General features: G+C 40.1%; 1 protein-coding gene across 1 annotated transcript in view; it reads right to left on the reverse strand.

Annotated features, from left to right (window-relative positions):
- Positions 1-16,938, reverse strand: part of PSMB7 (proteasome 20S subunit beta 7) — a 58,567-nt gene that overhangs the window by 38,431 nt on the left and 3,198 nt on the right. Inside the window, exons 4-5 of the mRNA XM_004269238.3 lie at positions 16,760-16,900; positions 11,136-11,251 (exon numbers count right to left, since the gene is read on the reverse strand). Coding sequence (XP_004269286.2) covers positions 11,136-11,251; positions 16,760-16,900 — 257 coding nt within the window. The remainder of the gene's footprint in view (positions 1-11,135; positions 11,252-16,759; positions 16,901-16,938) is intronic.

A 16,938-nucleotide genomic window follows, 5' to 3' on the forward strand; every position in this document is an offset into this window, starting at 1 on the left:
TTAACAGAAATGGAGGTCTTTAAAATTTCTTCTCTCAAAGTCATGAAGTCCTGAGAGGCAGCAGGAAATGGATTTCTAACTGCTTTTCCCCCAAATCAGTTCAACCAGATCTTTTCAGGAAAAGAGCTGCTCCTTCTGCTAAGAAGTGGTCCATTTTAAGCACCCAAGGACCTGTTTGCCACCGTGGCCTGCCAACGTGTAAGATGTATGCAGCGATAAAAGAGTAACACCAAGAACTTTCTCATCCATCAGTGTCAGCTCTCCCTGACAGAGTGCTTACTCACACTTGCTCATTGTTAGTCAACTGGCCACTCATCCTGGACAAAATTTGGTGCTCTCCACGGACCCATGGATGGGGATCATTTTTCAGTCTGTTTCTGTCTACAAGGTCTGGTCTCCTGGTGTTGGTGCCTGCTCTGGAGGCCAATACTGCCAATGTGTGAAGAGCTGATTCATGAAAATAAAAGAATGTTGGTGTCGGGGGACCACATTCAGCCACTAGAGAGCAGTGGAACTCCTCTTAGAGCTTGGGAAAACTCAGACACTGACTTGAAATGGTTTAAATGTATGCATGCATTTCATTGTAAGTCTTGGCCAAAAGCTTCCAGGAGAGGCAGGCCAAGCAATCAGACAATCTTGCATGGGTTGCTGAAATCCAGATTTGCCCTTTGTCAGCATAAGCAGTTTAATTTGATGTTTTCACTCCTGAGTAAGCACTGAGTATTACATTTAAACCCCTCGTGAGGGGAAAGAATGCTTCCTTTTCATCAGCAAATGTACCTCAATGTCATTTTATCCCCAATGAAAATATACACATATATATATATTCCATTTAATATGCTAAGAAATAGATTTTAAAGCATCCAACAACATTTCATTCAGAAACTAATTTCTCAAAAAATGCAGTTCCTTTTGTAAATGTAATGTAGTCAAAAAGGAGTTAAATTTTGCTCTACGTAAATAATGTAAAACACCACTCGAAGAGAACAGGGATTTTTCTTATAATTGCAGCTGCAATGTCTCATTGACCTGACAGGTTATAAACACTTATTCTTAAGAAAAGACTAACATTTGGGGCATTCAGGCCTAAAAAGTGAAAGGCTGTGTTTTATTAATGTATTTTAATGAAATGCCACAAGGTATGAGGACAGAAAACTGTTCTCCTTCAAACAGAGGAGTCATCACCTAACCCTATGTGTAAAGGATAAGATGGAGGATGAAAATTACCTTGAAATTACCTCTCCTAATCATCAGGCTCCCACAATCATCAGGCCCCACCAGGAAACTAGCTCTCACTCAGCACTGCAGAGCGCGGGGCACACACTTCTCTCCCGCTGCAGGAGTTCGAGGCAGTTAGAGCTGACAGGTCTTTCAAAGGCTCCCTTTACTCTGGCCCACATTTCAAAATATCTTCCCAAACTGCAAGTTAATCCCTTTGCGGGCCTCTTCCAAGTTTTCCTGTCCCTTAGAACCCTCTAGGACAAAGGACTACAGAGTTTAATAATTTATAAAAACACACTTAGTCTTAATTGTAAGTAAAGGTTTATCTGTCCATAGAGCCTTGTGCAAACAATAATAAATCCTATTTACCGGAAAAATGTGCAAAACACTGTTACATATATTTTTTCACTTTATTCCTCTGTGGACTAGATGGCATTATCTCCACTTTATAGATGCAAAAAAACAAAACAAAAAAAACTAAGGTCAGAGAGGTAAAGGAACCTAACCAAAAACACACAGCTAGTAATGGCAGATCTGGTTGCCAACAAATCCCTAGTTACATGACCTCCACATGAAAAGTCTTCTGATGTATAAAATGACTTTCCACTTGGTCTGTCCAACAAGAAAGTAAAAGATCATCAAGCACTAGGTTACGAGAATGTAAAGGCACTTTTTGTAGTAGGGCCAATTCTGAAACAAAAGCAGGTAAAGATGAACTAATTAACCCCACTCTCTCTGAAATGGGGTTTAAAAAGCAAAGGACTTAAAACTGTGCGCATTGCATTTAAGTTCTGAAATGTACTCCTAGCAAGGGCTTTTATTTGGTTATAGACTAAGGACTGAACTCAAATCACAAAAGACTTCATGGTGAAATGTCAGAGCAGAAAAAACAGGAGGAAGAGCACCCTAACATTAATTCAATATCTCACTATTTTACCTACGAGACATTTAATATTTTCTACACAGAATCAAGAACAAAGTCTACTCTAATTATAGCAGATAAAGAACCAGCAAGGACTGGTTCTATTACATTCCCTGAAACAACATGATGACTTGCAGAAGTAAATATTTTCTCATCTCCTAACATAATGGCACCATCTATTGGCTTAGTACCACCATTGCAACAACCAGGAATCAAGATGCATAACCCAACTTTCATGGGCTTTTGGTTCCCAGCTGCTTAATTCCTGGCATTCCATAGTGGTACAAATTTTAAGATATAATATCCATGCATCGCACATTTTAAATCTTCTGAAATTCATCTTATATATATTAATCAAAGCAGGAAAAACTGCCAGAAAAATCTCAGTACACAGAACTGCACACAGAATGTGTTAGCACTAAAATTATCAGAACACCATGCATCAAACATCAATGATGTTCTACACACAAAGATTTTTACATGTGGTTATCTCACCTAATCCTCACACATTACCCATGGAACATATCCTCTAACCCCCATTTTCCTGAAGGAGAAATCAACACTCACAGTCAAACAACTAATAAATGTTGGACTTAGATCTGAACCCAGTATGACTACAAAGCCCAGCTCTTTTCACTATCCCACCCTACTTCAGAAAATTAAAAACAACTCCAGAGCAACATATGCAGGGGAAAAGCACATAGTGCTTTACAGAGCGTGTTCACACACATGACATGGCAGCATCCCAATAACCCAGTGACCTTCAAGTCAAAAAAAAATCAGCTTCTTTTTAGAAATGAGGGGTTTGAGGTTCAGAGAGGTTAGGTGATGACTAGCTCTGGTCAATCAGGGCTGTGACTGAAGCCAGGGCTTCCATCCCTTTCTCTAGCATTCTAGGTAATACCTCAGCTGGTTACAGAAAAGCCGGCTCTGGATGGTCACTGGCTGTACAGACAAAGCTCCCACCAGGATGGGGTTCCCGCCACCGCATAGTCCTTGACCCACAGAGATCAGGGGACAAGACTCACTCCAGTCCTGATGGAGACCCATGCTTACAGAACGCCTGCACAGTCACCTGGCCCACACTAGTCAGGAAAAAGAATTTCCAGCAACACTAGAGCTACAAGGTCATGTGCCCTCTGAGAAGGCTTTACGTGGGCCTATAAACTAAATACAGTGCTGCTGAGTTCACATCTGACTTCAGCATTGAAAATGAATGTGGAAGAAATACTTGCCATCTTATAGTGCACTGATTTGATACAGCGCAGGACAATCTTTCAAATCGAGTCATGTGGAGATAACAAAATGTCTGCACAAAGGTTGCACTTTAGTGTAAAAATATGGAGAAACGGCAGGTCTGAATTCCCTACTGATGTTCCTAAGTTCCAACTTAATTCTAAGACTCTTCTTTGCCCACAAGGTGAGACATCTGGTATGTTTACTACTCTGTCCCGAATCTTTTTAATTGCTAGGGGGCTCTGTAAACTGGGACTTGAGGTACATTCCAGTAATTAGGAAATTGTATAACCAGTTTATCTAGAGATAGAATTTTACCTGGACGGCCCTGGCAGTGACCCAAAGTCTTCCCTAATGGTGCATATCAATGTTTATTCCTTAAGTTAGTATTCCTAAATTGTCCAAGGGCCTCATTTCCAGGAATGTCGTGCTTTAAATTTCATTCATATTAATTCTCTATGTGAATAAGTGGGCAAAATAAAAATTTTATATATGTTGCCAATGCAGCTACAAGGAACACTGCCAAACTAACAGCAAAAGATGGTCCCCAAGCTTCTCCTGACAGTACTTCAGTTTGCTTAATAAAGAAAAGCTGGCAAGTTAAAAGAATAAGCTAATTAATCTGAGAATTAAAAGAACCCGTATTTTGTCTATAAAAAAAACTATAACCCTTTTCCCTTTCTTACTAAAGGAAAGTCAAAAATCTTGCCTGGTTTTCCACAATCACACTAATCAACCACCTGCAGTCTCTTACAAATTATTTTCTTAAAAAATAAATAATTAAATGAAACCTAAGGGGTCCTTTCTTCTTTTCTGAGAATGGACCAAAACACATTTCGTCTGGACCACATGCCACACACTACTCACAGCAATAACAAAGCCAAGGGGGAAAAGTCACAGACATCAGGGCTCTCATGCCAGATCATTCACCTCCAGGCTGTGTGACCCCAGCATACCTCTCTGAGCCTCAATTTCCTCACCCTCAAGACAGGGATGACAGTACCCACTTCACAGCGGTGCAAAGACTAAATCAGTCAAGTGTCTCACAACAGTTGCTGGCGCTGCAGCTGGCAAGCTGCTGGACGAACACTGCTATCATTATGGCCAACACCCCGTTCACAAAAAAGGTTTTAGGGAGGGCCACACCACGAGGAGTTTGATACCCTCTTCTCTTAAGCAAACCCTTGGGAAAGCAAGCCCTCAGCGAGGAGGCTCCTGGACCCTGTGCTCAAGGAGCTGTGCCAGCATGTTAGAGATGCGCAAGACAAGACAGGTTTCTTCTATTCGATATAAATTAAGAGTAGCCTTCAGGCGCCTGGCTAGTCGCCAATACAGGCCCATGGGTAGACAAAATGTAGACACCCTTGTCTTACAGGTAATTTGTAGCTTCCAGCTCTTACTGTCAAATCACTCACGAAAAAGAAAAGATTCATTACAAAGTTGTATTTTTATTACTTATAATAAAAAACTCCTACTTTCACTAAAACATGAGAATTTACATGAAATATTCATTTTCTCACTTACACCACACTTACGGAAAGCCTCAATCCCACAGGGAATGTTAACGTTCTGTGGGCACATTTCAGTTAGGAGGGCCTTCTATTTTATCTGTAGCTGGAGGTTTGGTTTGTAGCTCACCCAAAATAAGTCACATGAATTAAAACAAAACCACCAAATTTTGGCACTTCTGGGGTTCTCTCAATATCCAGCTCCCCATCCCCTCAAAAAAAAAAAAGGGAAGAAAGAAAAACCACCACCACCTCCACGGAAGCCAGAACTCCATCAGGAGGAAAGGCAGCGCAGCACACCTCGCACAGCAGGGAGAGGCATCAAGCCCTGCTCAAAAGTGAACAATGGCCAAAAGAAACTAAAAGAATGGCAAAGACAAAAGCTGGACAGCACAAAAACTGTATTTTATTTCACATTCTCCGATAAAAGGCGCCTCTTCACAACGGACTTGGATCAGAAAGAAATGAAATATAAAATTCATATTGTCTTCGGATGGTAGAATTGTGTATAATTTTTTTAAATTTCCTTTGATACTATAAAGCTGTTTCAGTAAATACTGTTTTTAATACGCAGGAAAGAAAATCCACACAAAGAACAGTCGAAAATATGCCAAACAAATAAATACCCCTTGGGAATTTGTATAAATATTTTTAGTATTCAGGAGCAAAACTTAATAGCTTAATGAAAGAACATCTGTAAGATGATAAAATCAAAGCAGCTGTGATGAGCTCAGGCTTGCTCGCGCTGAAAGACAAATCCCAGCTTTGCTGCTTACAGGCAGGGCAGCAATGGGCAGGTTAGTAAATCTAAGTTTCAGGTTTCTCATCAATGAGCAGGTAATGATAGCATCCCTTGCACAGAATTTTAACTGAAAATAATGCGATGGCACCAGCAGATACTGGCACAGAGACACTTCCAAATATGCTTTAAATTTAAAATAATACTAAGCTTTAAAAAAAAAAAGGGCTTCCCTGGTGGTGCAGTGGTTGAGAGTCCACCTGCCAATGCAGGGGACGCGGGTTCGTGCCCGGTCCGGGAAGATCCCACATGCCGCGGAGTGGCTGGGCCTGTGAGCCATGGCCGCTGAGCCTGCGCGTCCGGAGCCTGTGCTCCGCAACGGGAGAGGCCACAACAGTGAGAGGCCCGCGTACAGAAGAAAAAAAAAAAAAAAAAAAAGACCTATCACATATGCAGTGCTTTGTGCTGTTCCCTTACAGCTCAACTGGAGCCACACAAATGGAACAATCTAAACCAACTCTACTCCAGGGGTACTGTAAACTGTTCACAAACAATAAACAGCAGTTAAGGTTTCTAACACTAGGTTTTACACATGCTTTGGCACAAGCAAGTTAGAGAATCAGAAAATTAATTCACCATCAAATATTCACTGAGTCACACAGGACTCCGTGAGACTCTGGGAGTGAGACAGATTCTACTGACAGAGATCTCAGATTCTTGTAGGGGCAGGAAGGACAAGAGCTGGGGAAAGGAGAGTCTGGACACGGCTGAAACCCTGGAATCAAGCTGCACACCAAATTACCGGCGAGGGACTTGCTAACAGCCTGGGGCAGTCACGAGGGAATGGCCTCTGGGCTAGACCTTGGATGGGGAGCAGGAGCACTCCGGGCAGAAAACGCATTTCTGAAAGAAGGCAGCACAGCAGCAGCGGGGTGGGAAAGGCAGTTCAGAGGGGGGCAAGGGGCCTATTGCCACAAACACCTAAGGTACATGTGGAGGAGGAAGAAGAAAAAGGGTCTAAAGCCAGACTGGAAGGAAGATGACCCCGGTGGAGGAGTTACTGCAACACTGTGGTCAAGAGCCAGGAAGGAACTGGCACTAAGACAGGAGAGGATGGTCAGAGACCCGGCAGGTGGCCTAATGGCTGGCTGGTTTCTGAGTGCTCTCTGTGACGACCGTGACCATCCCTGTGCCACTGGACCCATGCACACATAAACATTTCTGGGCAGGTGTAATCTCTGTCTCTGCCTCTAGACTTCCCACATGCCAATCCTCCTTCCGACAGCTGTCAGGCTGCTCTAACAAGCGAATCTTATCCTATCATCCCCTGGCTTGAAAAGAGTATACGAGAACCTCCAGGACAAAATCAAACAACTTAGCCTGTACTGTCGGGACTCTCTCCGGCCTAGCTTTCCAGCCTTGCCTCTGCCCCACCCTCCTGAACGTCAGTACATCTTCATCCCTCTACCTCTTCCGCTGTGCCCCCAGCATGGAACACTCCCCCCACCCACTGCACTTGCCTCACCCATCCAGCAAACTCTGGCCTTTCAGTTCTTTGACCATACTGGTCCCTTGTGCACTGCAGGGCCTGAAAAGTCTTTCCCTTGGGGGTAGGGAGTAGGGTGGCAAATTCCTGGCTAATTCCTACTTATCATACAGGTCTCAGCTTAAGTGTTTCTTTTCCCCATCTTTCACCTACCAGACTGGCAAGAATATCCAAAGTAGGAGAGTTTATAAGAGAAAGGCATTCTCATATTCTCTTGGTGGAATACAAACTAGTACAATCTTTTTGGAGGGCAATTTGGCAACAGCTCTCAAAAGGTAAAATGCACTGTATGACCAGCCATCTGTCACTTTGGGGGGCTGCCCAGTAGCTATACTTCCTTTCTATGTCTGGGGAACCCCCCCACCTTATAAACAGATGACTGAGCCTCACCAATCATCACCAACCAAGCACCCACCCTTCCCTATAAGGAACTCTCGGACAGTGACCACCCTTCCCTATAAGGAACTCTCAGACAGTGAATGAGATGGCAGGAAGCCTCAGTTCCAGATGAGGCAGCCAGGGCAGCAGAGTGAGCAGCGAGCCAGGGCCTGCGCCAGCTGGGCCAGCAGTGTGATCTGCAGCATTCTGCCTTCGCCTGCAATGGCCCATTCTGCAGCATTATTTCTGAAACTGTTCTTGGCCCCAAACCCAGTTCTTGCCCTCCTAGCTATTCTGTGAGCCACCTACGATCCTTTAAAAAATAAAAATTCCTCCTTTCCTAAATCATCCAGTGATTCTAATGATTACAACAGAGAATTCTGAGCAATACATGCACACACCCTAATCCAGAACTCCACTACTAGGAATTTGTCAGATGTACTTACACAAGTACACCAAGACATATACTTATCAATAGGAGAATGGGTCACTAAATCATGGTAGAGACATGTAATACAATTCTATGAAGGTGTTGTTGTAGATTTGATATAGATCTACAAGCACTGATACAAAAAACTTATTCAAAACAAGTTAATAGTAATGGAACAGCATCTACAGCATGACCTCAGCTGTGTATTTTTAATAGGGATTGACAGATAGATGACAGATGATAGAGATATATATAGATGGATCATAAAACATTTTTTGAGAAAAAAACACAATAAACCCTTAACAGTGGTTACTTTGGGGAAATATGAAAGAGACTTATTTTTCATGTAATATTTTTCCCCACTTGAATGTTTTGTCATGTTCATAAATTACTTTCATTAGAAAATGTCTTCATGTCACTTGCCCAGTAAGGACTTCCCAAACACCCATTATCCACATGCTCCTTCCTGTATTCTCTCTTATTACTGTTTTTTTCCTCCAGGGCACTTAGCACAGTGCATTCTTTTAGATTAATGTGTATTTACTTAATTCCTATCTCCCGCAGAGACTATAAGCTCTGAGGATAGGTGCTGTGTTGACCACTATATTCCCAGTGCCTAGCACACAGCAGATGCTAAATAAATATCTGATAAATGAATGAAAGTAACTTATCCTTCTTCTAAGATTCAGCTCAAGTGAAGTGAAGCTTTCCGTGAAATCTTCCAGTTTAGACCCTTTCTCCCTTGGGCCTCCAATGGCCTTTGTACCTACTGCCCTTGTCAGTTTATACAGCTATCTCCCCCATTACACTGGGAATATGTTGAGGGTAAGGATCCAGACATTCAACCTCTCTCTGTGGAGCCTGCTACAGTGCTTTTACACAGAAGGCACTCAAGAAATAGTTGATAAATGAACAGATGAACAAACAAACTAAACCTCAAAGTAACAACTTACTTGTGTATCTAAAATCAGGTGTTACTGATGTCTTGCTCTTCTTAATCTTCTTAATCTCTTATGAAAGCAAAACCAGACTGTGGAGAGTGATGATTTCTGAGCAGAAGTATGCCATAAAATCAAAGCTGTGGAGCCATCACCCTGGACTCACATTGGACTTGGAGGGAAGCAAGATCACTGTCAGCCAGGACAGAGCACAAAGTGGAGTTGCAGGAATGAAATGAGCAGACACAAATCTGCTTTACTCACTTTCAACAACTTTTCCTAAATTCAGGATTATGCTCGTAAGACAAATTACTACAGTTCAAAAGCAACAGAAACCAATTCAATTTTTCCATCTTAAAAATGAAAAGGCTTTGTATCAATATTAAATTTCCTGATTTTGATGACTTTATCAAGGTGATGTAAGAGAACATCCTAAAGGATTTTGAGATAGAGGGTTATGGTGTCTGCTATTTACTCTCGAATGGTTCCATACACCAAAAAATAACAATAATGTATGAGAGAGTGAGCAAAAACGTGGTAAAATGTTAACAATTGACAAACACAAGTAAAGGGTATATATGACTATTCATTGTACATTTTTGTTACTTTCCTGCAAGTGTGAAATTTTTTTTAAATAAAAAAAAGAAGAAATGAAACTACTTAATAGAAAAGGCTATTCCACCTTTACTACCATTTAAAGGCATCAAATGGAGGGAAATAAAAACACTACTTTGATGGAAATAACAAATAAAATGGAACAGAGCAATTCTAAAATTACTGTAAGTATCTTCATTTAAAAATAATTATTCCATACAGTATCTGGGGACAAATCATTCTTCTCACAAACATGGAACATCTGTTGCATACAAATCTTATAAGACGCTTGTGCATTACATGGAATGGAATAGCAAAGTCTCAAGCTAGCAATTTCCAAACTATTCAAGGCAGCCATTATTCCTGGCTCTGCAGAGCCAAGATACCAAGACAAAAAATGAAAAAGGTAAACAACAGCTGGAAAAACGCCAGCTACAAATGACCTGTTCAAGTTACTGGACATATGCAATTTCTTTCTTTTTTTTTTTTTTAAAGATTTTTGATATGGACCATTTTTAAAGTCTTTATTCAATCTGTTACAACATTGTTTCTGTTCTTGTTTTTTGGCCATGAGGCATGTGGGATCTTAGCTCCCTGACCAGGGATAGAACCCGCACCTGCTGCATTGGAAGGTGAAGTCTTGACCACTGGACCACCAGGGAAGTCCCTGGACATATGCAACTTCACTCAGAAATTTAGCATGAAAGTTAAATTCAAAAATCCCAACTCTTCTAAATATAATTTGATCACTTTTTTAGTCATTTAAAAAAAAGTACTCTTATCTAGCATTTAGAGCTAAAATACAAATGTACAAGGCTGATCTAAAAGGCGTAGCTACTATTTATAGGCCAGGCACTGGACCAGATGCTTTATACACATTATTTCTAATCATTATAAATAACCTGGTATGCATGGTAGGTATTACTGATACCATTTCACAAGTAAGGAAATCAAGGTTCAGAGAGGAATTACATGCCCAGGATCCCTCAGAGATTAAGTGGCAAAGAGGAACTCTGGTCACTCTAGCTTAAAAAAAAAAAATCTCTGCGTGGGCCTATTCCCCCAGTGAGGCCTCCACTCTAGCCTTCCCTCTGCCCAGGAGGCCCATCCACTCAGACCTCACCTTCTTCATGAACCTACTTTAACCTTCTCAAGTCCCCTTGCACTGCATTAACATTCTTTAACTTTTTGTTTTGAGATAATTGTAAATTCACATGCAGATGTTAGAAATAATACATCACATTTTTGTACACTCTTGACTCAGTTTCCCCCAAAGGTAATATCTTGCATAACTGAAGTATAATATCACCTGCATTGTTTTTTTCTCTACGATTTATCTCTTTCTAACATATAAATATATTTATAATTGTTGCTGTTATTGTCTGTCCACCCCCACTAAAATATAAACTCCCTGCAGGCAAGAATCTGTATCTAAATTTTGTTCACTGCTATATCCCAAGCACATAAAACAGGGCCTAATCCCTAGGAGGAACTCAATAATACTTGTAGAAGGAATCAAAGCACTGTACTGCACTGCCTCCTCTATCCGGAAATAAACCGACTTTAAGAGACCACCTTAGTAAATAAGACGATTCTGAAACATCAGGGAAACATTACACTCACCCATGGTGACATAAGGCAACTTATCAGTTGATCCATGAGGATAGATGCTGTAGAGGTGAGGTCCAGTAACATCTACTCCCCCCAAAACTAGGGCTGCACCAATGTAACCTTGATACCTGGTGATAAGAGTATGCATAAGAAAAAACAAAAATGAGTCTACATTGCCTCACTATAACTTAACTGAAAGTTGTATTTGAAGTCAGACAATAAAAAGCTTTTCTTACACTACTACTGCTTCATTAAATAATTACTGTTTTGAAGGGAAAAAAATAGGGAATGGAGCGAACATACTTGAACATCTACTATCAGCCAATAAAAACTGTAAATTGTGTGAGGCATTCCATGTGCCTTACATAATCTTAGTCTCACAACCCCCTTCAAAAGAAGACACTATAATTCTCATGGTAGAGAAGAGAAAACCAACCCAAAGACATTTTTAAGCCTCAGAGCCAAGCTTGGCTTACTCCAAAGATCATCAGCACCCCTCCCATCATACCTCTCTGTGTTTAGCAGATAAGCTCCCTTCAAGTCAACAGTGAGTTGTTGCTCAACTAAAGCTGTTCAAATTATCAACCTCACCATAGCCTCATAGGAAAATAGCTAATGTCAAAACACCTTTCCCCTCGGGCTTCCCTGGAGGCGCAGTGGTTGAGAGTCAGCCTGCCGATGCAGGGGACGCGGGTTCCTGCCCCGGCCCGGGAGGATCCCACCATGCCGGCTGGGCTGGGCCCCTGAGCCATGGCCACTGAGCCTGCACGTCCGGAGCCTGTGCTCCGCAACGGGAGAGGCCACAACAGTGAGAGGTCCGCATACCGCAAAAAAAAAAAAAAAAAACCTTTCCCTTGAATAAATCCACAAAATTATGACAGATATGAGCTCATACTGAGTAAAAGAAAGAAGTAGTTCATCATGCAGGGAAGTGAATGAAGTAACTCCATGACAGCCTATATAAAACCCATTGCTCCTGCCCACAGTTTAAAACTGTATCTCTCAGGAACATGGGCAAGAATACATTTTCCGCCTCACCCCCACCTCTGTTTAATTCTGCACGTATTTGTTCCTTTGGACCCTCTACTTAGTTGGTTTTCCGCTTCTACAGATTGCTTTCCTTGTATCTGGTTCAATTTTTTACCATTAGAACTGCTATGCTAGATAAACATGCTGGATTTAAAGTTCTCCACTGTGAGCCTTTAAATCTCTGGGAAGAAAAATGAAACCAACACATGCTGAATTTGCCTAATGATACAATCATTAAAACTGATATAAATAACACAAGAACCAATCAAAGTCATAATTTTAGACTGTCTGAGACATAGCTACCCATCAGAAAGCGCTCTAGGTCGAGTCCAGTATTTCCCGTGTCCCTTGATTACCAATTTATTATTTCAAATCTTCCATTTATAAGTGAAAAAATAAAGAGCAGGAAAGGATTTTAAAAGCAGCCTCAAGAGGGAACAGAGGCCCAGAAAAGGGAAGAAACTGGTCCTAAGCCGCATGAGCTGGCAGAAGGGTCAAGACTAGATCCCAGCGCTCTGGGATGAGAAGCCAGAATCACCAGATCCACCACTCCCCCCTCAGCCCAGTGCTTGATCCACTATATCAACTGCCTGCCAAACACGCTGCTTAGTTAAAGTCAATTAATAACCAGCTAGTTCCCTTCCAAGCTAAAACATAATCTGTTCGATAACTTTAGAAGAGTCTAAGATATTTTGGCAAGTCAATGAAATACTTAAAAATGGATCCAGAAATTCTATTTCCAGGAATCTAATTCTATTGATATAAAAGGACAAATACGCAGAAATGAATGCATAAGAATGTTTTTTGTGGTAACTGCTTATGATGCTAAAGAAGTGGAAACAGTCAGAATTAGCTAAACTAATACAGCTATACAATGGAACACTACACAATCATTAAAAACCATGCTGCATTTTTCATGCACTACCGATGGTAATCTTTCTCAAGGACAATTTTGGCAATATATATTAAAATGTTAAATGTGCCTACCTTTGACCCAGCAATTCTACTTCTAGGAATTTATTTTAGAATATAGCTTAAATAATTAATAACACAAGTACCTAAAGATTCTATATTCCAAAGGATCGGCAGAATACCTTACAATACCTTAAACACTTTAAAGTAAGCAATATTGTTAATCTTCAAAAATTGGTTAATAAAATAGATTACTGTGATCCAACAAAAATTAGGATACCGATCTATGGTTCTTAAACTTTTGGGGGCACAGACCCCACGGAAAAAATGATTAAAATTGTGGAACCCTCGCCCATAACAAGTGTACACACAAAAATTTTTCACTATTTCAGGAGTTACAGAAGTCCTCCATGGCTCAAGGTAAAATCTCTGGATGCCGAGCTCGTCTACTGATGGGAACAATATTCACAATATACTGTTATGTGAACAGGGTCAGTTACAAAACAACACATATAGCAGGATTCCATTTTTGCAAATACATACATGAGTATATATGCCTAGTATAAAAGGTCTAAGAAAATAGATCTCAAAGATTCACAGTGTATGTGCTTAAGTGGCAGAGTGTCAGCTGAAATCTACTTGCTTCTTTTCACATTTCTATAGTGTCTGAATTTTTTACAATGATCATACATTACTTTTATAATAATTTATAAAAAGGTTTTCTTTTTGAAATACCCCAACATGGAAACTTGAAGAGGCACTGGTAGGTGAAAAGATTAGGTTACATTATGGGATAGAAAGCACAACTATGATCCCATTTTTATAGAACAAAATATGTATTATTTAACATAGGAAAAACCTTGAAGAGCGTACCATAATCTGTTAGCACCGACTGCTTATAGGTGGTAGAAATTCAGATAATTTCTATAATTTTTTATCTATATCTTCTAGCTTTTTTACTGTGAACATGCACTTATAATACGGAAGGAAGGGAGGAAGGGATGATCAAGTGAATGAACGAACAAATAAATAAATTTAAAAGTCTAGGAGTATATACAACCAGCCAAAATGTGATTCTTGCCTATTTTTTCTTTGGGCTTTACAGTATTTTCAGAATTTTCTACAATGAATATATAGTACTTTTGTAAGGAAAAAAAAATTACAATATAATAAAATAAAATTTTAAAGCCTCTACATATTCAAATAGTTTCCAGAATACAGAATACAGTATATCAAAGCTCTCTGCTAGACTCAACAAGAAGCCTCTACGTTCAGAAGGAACAAGTATCACAGATATCTTCTACATATAGCCACCACAGAAGTTAAATAAAAGTACTGCTGAAGTAAGGAAAAAGACTTCTGTTTATCAAACCCTCTTTTCTCACTTATTCACATACAAGGAAATAGATTATTCAGGGGGAAGAAGAGAGCAAGAGTACACCTTGTATTCTTTTTTCAGCCTCTGAATGAGGATCTAACTATATATCAGGCCCTGTACTAGGCATTGCATAAGCCTTGTTTCTTTATTCATTTCCTCCCCAAAAGTTAGAGAGACAGAACTATTATCCCCATTTTACTGAGGAAGAAACTGAGGATAAGAAGGGTGAGGTAAACAGCCCAAAGTTACACAAATGTGAGCACTGCAGACAGGATCTGAGGCAAAGTTCTAAAGTCAAATCCTATGATTTTTCTCTTATACTAGTGACCCACTTTACGTAACTCAACAAAAATGTCAAAAGACATAAAGAACCATAATTATCCTGGTTTAAATTTTTGTGTTCTTCTCAAAACTTTGATAAAATTTAAGTTTTACCAAGTATGTTAAACTAAAAATAAAACACTGAAAAAAGAGAATTTAGAATTCCTGAAACATTCTAAAGAGATTAACAGAAACATCTGCTAGATTTAGCTAAATGCTAAATGACACTGCAAGCAATCTTGAAATGATATTTACTGCAATTTTACAAATTTAAAAATTGTTTTAAATGTAATGCACCACACAAACCACCAGAGGGAGCTTTACATTCAAAATCACAAATGTCTTCAGTTATCTTGACAACAGATGTGCTTTAACAAGTTCTCACACTGCACTGGAAGAATTTATTTGATAGGTGATAATTCTCCAGGATTAGGATGATGATTATGTACATAAATAAATGGAAATCACTGACATAAAGGCTCAGTACAGCCAGAGTAGGAATTGGGTAGATATGGACTAGGCTTCCTGCCCATATGACTCATAAACCCTGGTATCCTCTGCTGTAAAATGGGAACTATTCTACCGGCCTTGCTGCGTAGCTATATTAAACCTCATATCCACTTCCTGAGAGCCCAGGGGCCATGCTACACTTGTAGACGAAGACCTGCAAGTTCACAGGAAGGCAAGGGCCAGGCAGGAAACAGAGAAGTGAGCCATGCAAGGTCTGACAGGCCAGAACACATGCTCCCACTTCCAAAGGCAACAACGGCCACTCAGTCCCACATCACCGCCCGCTTTATGAGCTTTTATCAGAAGAAGCTGGAAATCCATATTTTAAATTCAAAGCTCCCAATTTATAATTATTTGCCACTATTTTTTTTAAAACACTATGTGACCCAAATGAAATTTCTTTACAAGCTGAATACGGCCTGTGAGCTGCCGGCTTACAACCTTTGCCTTCTGTTCCTGCTCCCCTTTAACTCTCACAGGCCTGGATGCAGCTGCTACGACTTGGGACAGAGATAAAGAAAATGTCTTGTGCAGGTTGCTTAATGAATGATGAGGACCAGAATATAGGCCTCTGACCAACTTTTTAAAAAATTTTAAAAAGGTATCATGATACACATTCTATAAAGAAGGAAAGAGGAGAGAATTTATTAAAGCTAAGGTAGGTCACAAAAGGAGAAGCCAGGATTCCAACCCAAGACTAAATGTCCAGGCTATTTCCACTATACTACATTGCTTCTCTTCTCTTTATGAGGAGCAAATGAGAAAATGGACTTAAAATTTGAAAACTGTCTAGACCTATACAAACACAAAGTGATGATGTGATCGTAAGGACTAAAGAGAAACAAAACTACTAAGAGGAACTCTGTGGGAGTCAGCAGGGAGTGAACGTCAGGTCAGGCAAATGAATGCATCTCTTTAAGCCTCAGTTTGTTCATTTACAAATTAGACATGTTAATAGCCCCTAACTCAGAGTTAAAGGGATAAAGTGAGATCATGCATAAAGCACTTAGCACAGGGCCTGGCACAAACAAATAAATGTTGGTTAATAGTAACGCTATCCTGCCCACTTACAGCCAACTACAAATAATCACTTTTCATTTCACTGTTATCTTGCCCCTAAAAAAGGGAGAAAAAACAATCATTTGTGTTTGTGTGTGTTCACAAGAAGAATTCAAAGGTTCCTTCCAGCTCTTTCTTACTATGAACAAAAAAGGTTTTTTTATCCAGCAATACCCTAAGCCTCAGGAAATGACTCAATTGGTCACATGTGATTCATTCATGAAAAAAAAAAAAAAACCCAGACCCTGTAAATTCAAATACATTATCAAAAGCCTTATGAAATTAAAGTGTCTTTTTAGTAACAACTGATTTCTGGAATAAAATGTGTATTTCTTAATGCCTTTCCTCGAGCTTCCAGGCTTCCCTTGGCTGAAAATCTAAGACATAAGAAAAAAATACTACAGAAATCCCCATCCTGGAACCTTACCTGAAAAGCATCTGCTTCAGCATCCGATTGGCCGTCACGACTCTGGGAAGGCGGCCAGTGGAAAGAGAGTGGAGCTCCAAGTTGGAAGAAATGAGCTGGGTTGTCATGTCTGTGTCCGCAGCTGTCCCAGCACCACAACAACTAAAAAATACAATTAGAAACGTAGCTGAAATTCAATT

This window comes from Orcinus orca, chromosome 6 (assembly GCF_937001465.1).
Source record: "Orcinus orca chromosome 6, mOrcOrc1.1, whole genome shotgun sequence".
NCBI lineage: Eukaryota > Metazoa > Chordata > Mammalia > Artiodactyla > Delphinidae > Orcinus > Orcinus orca.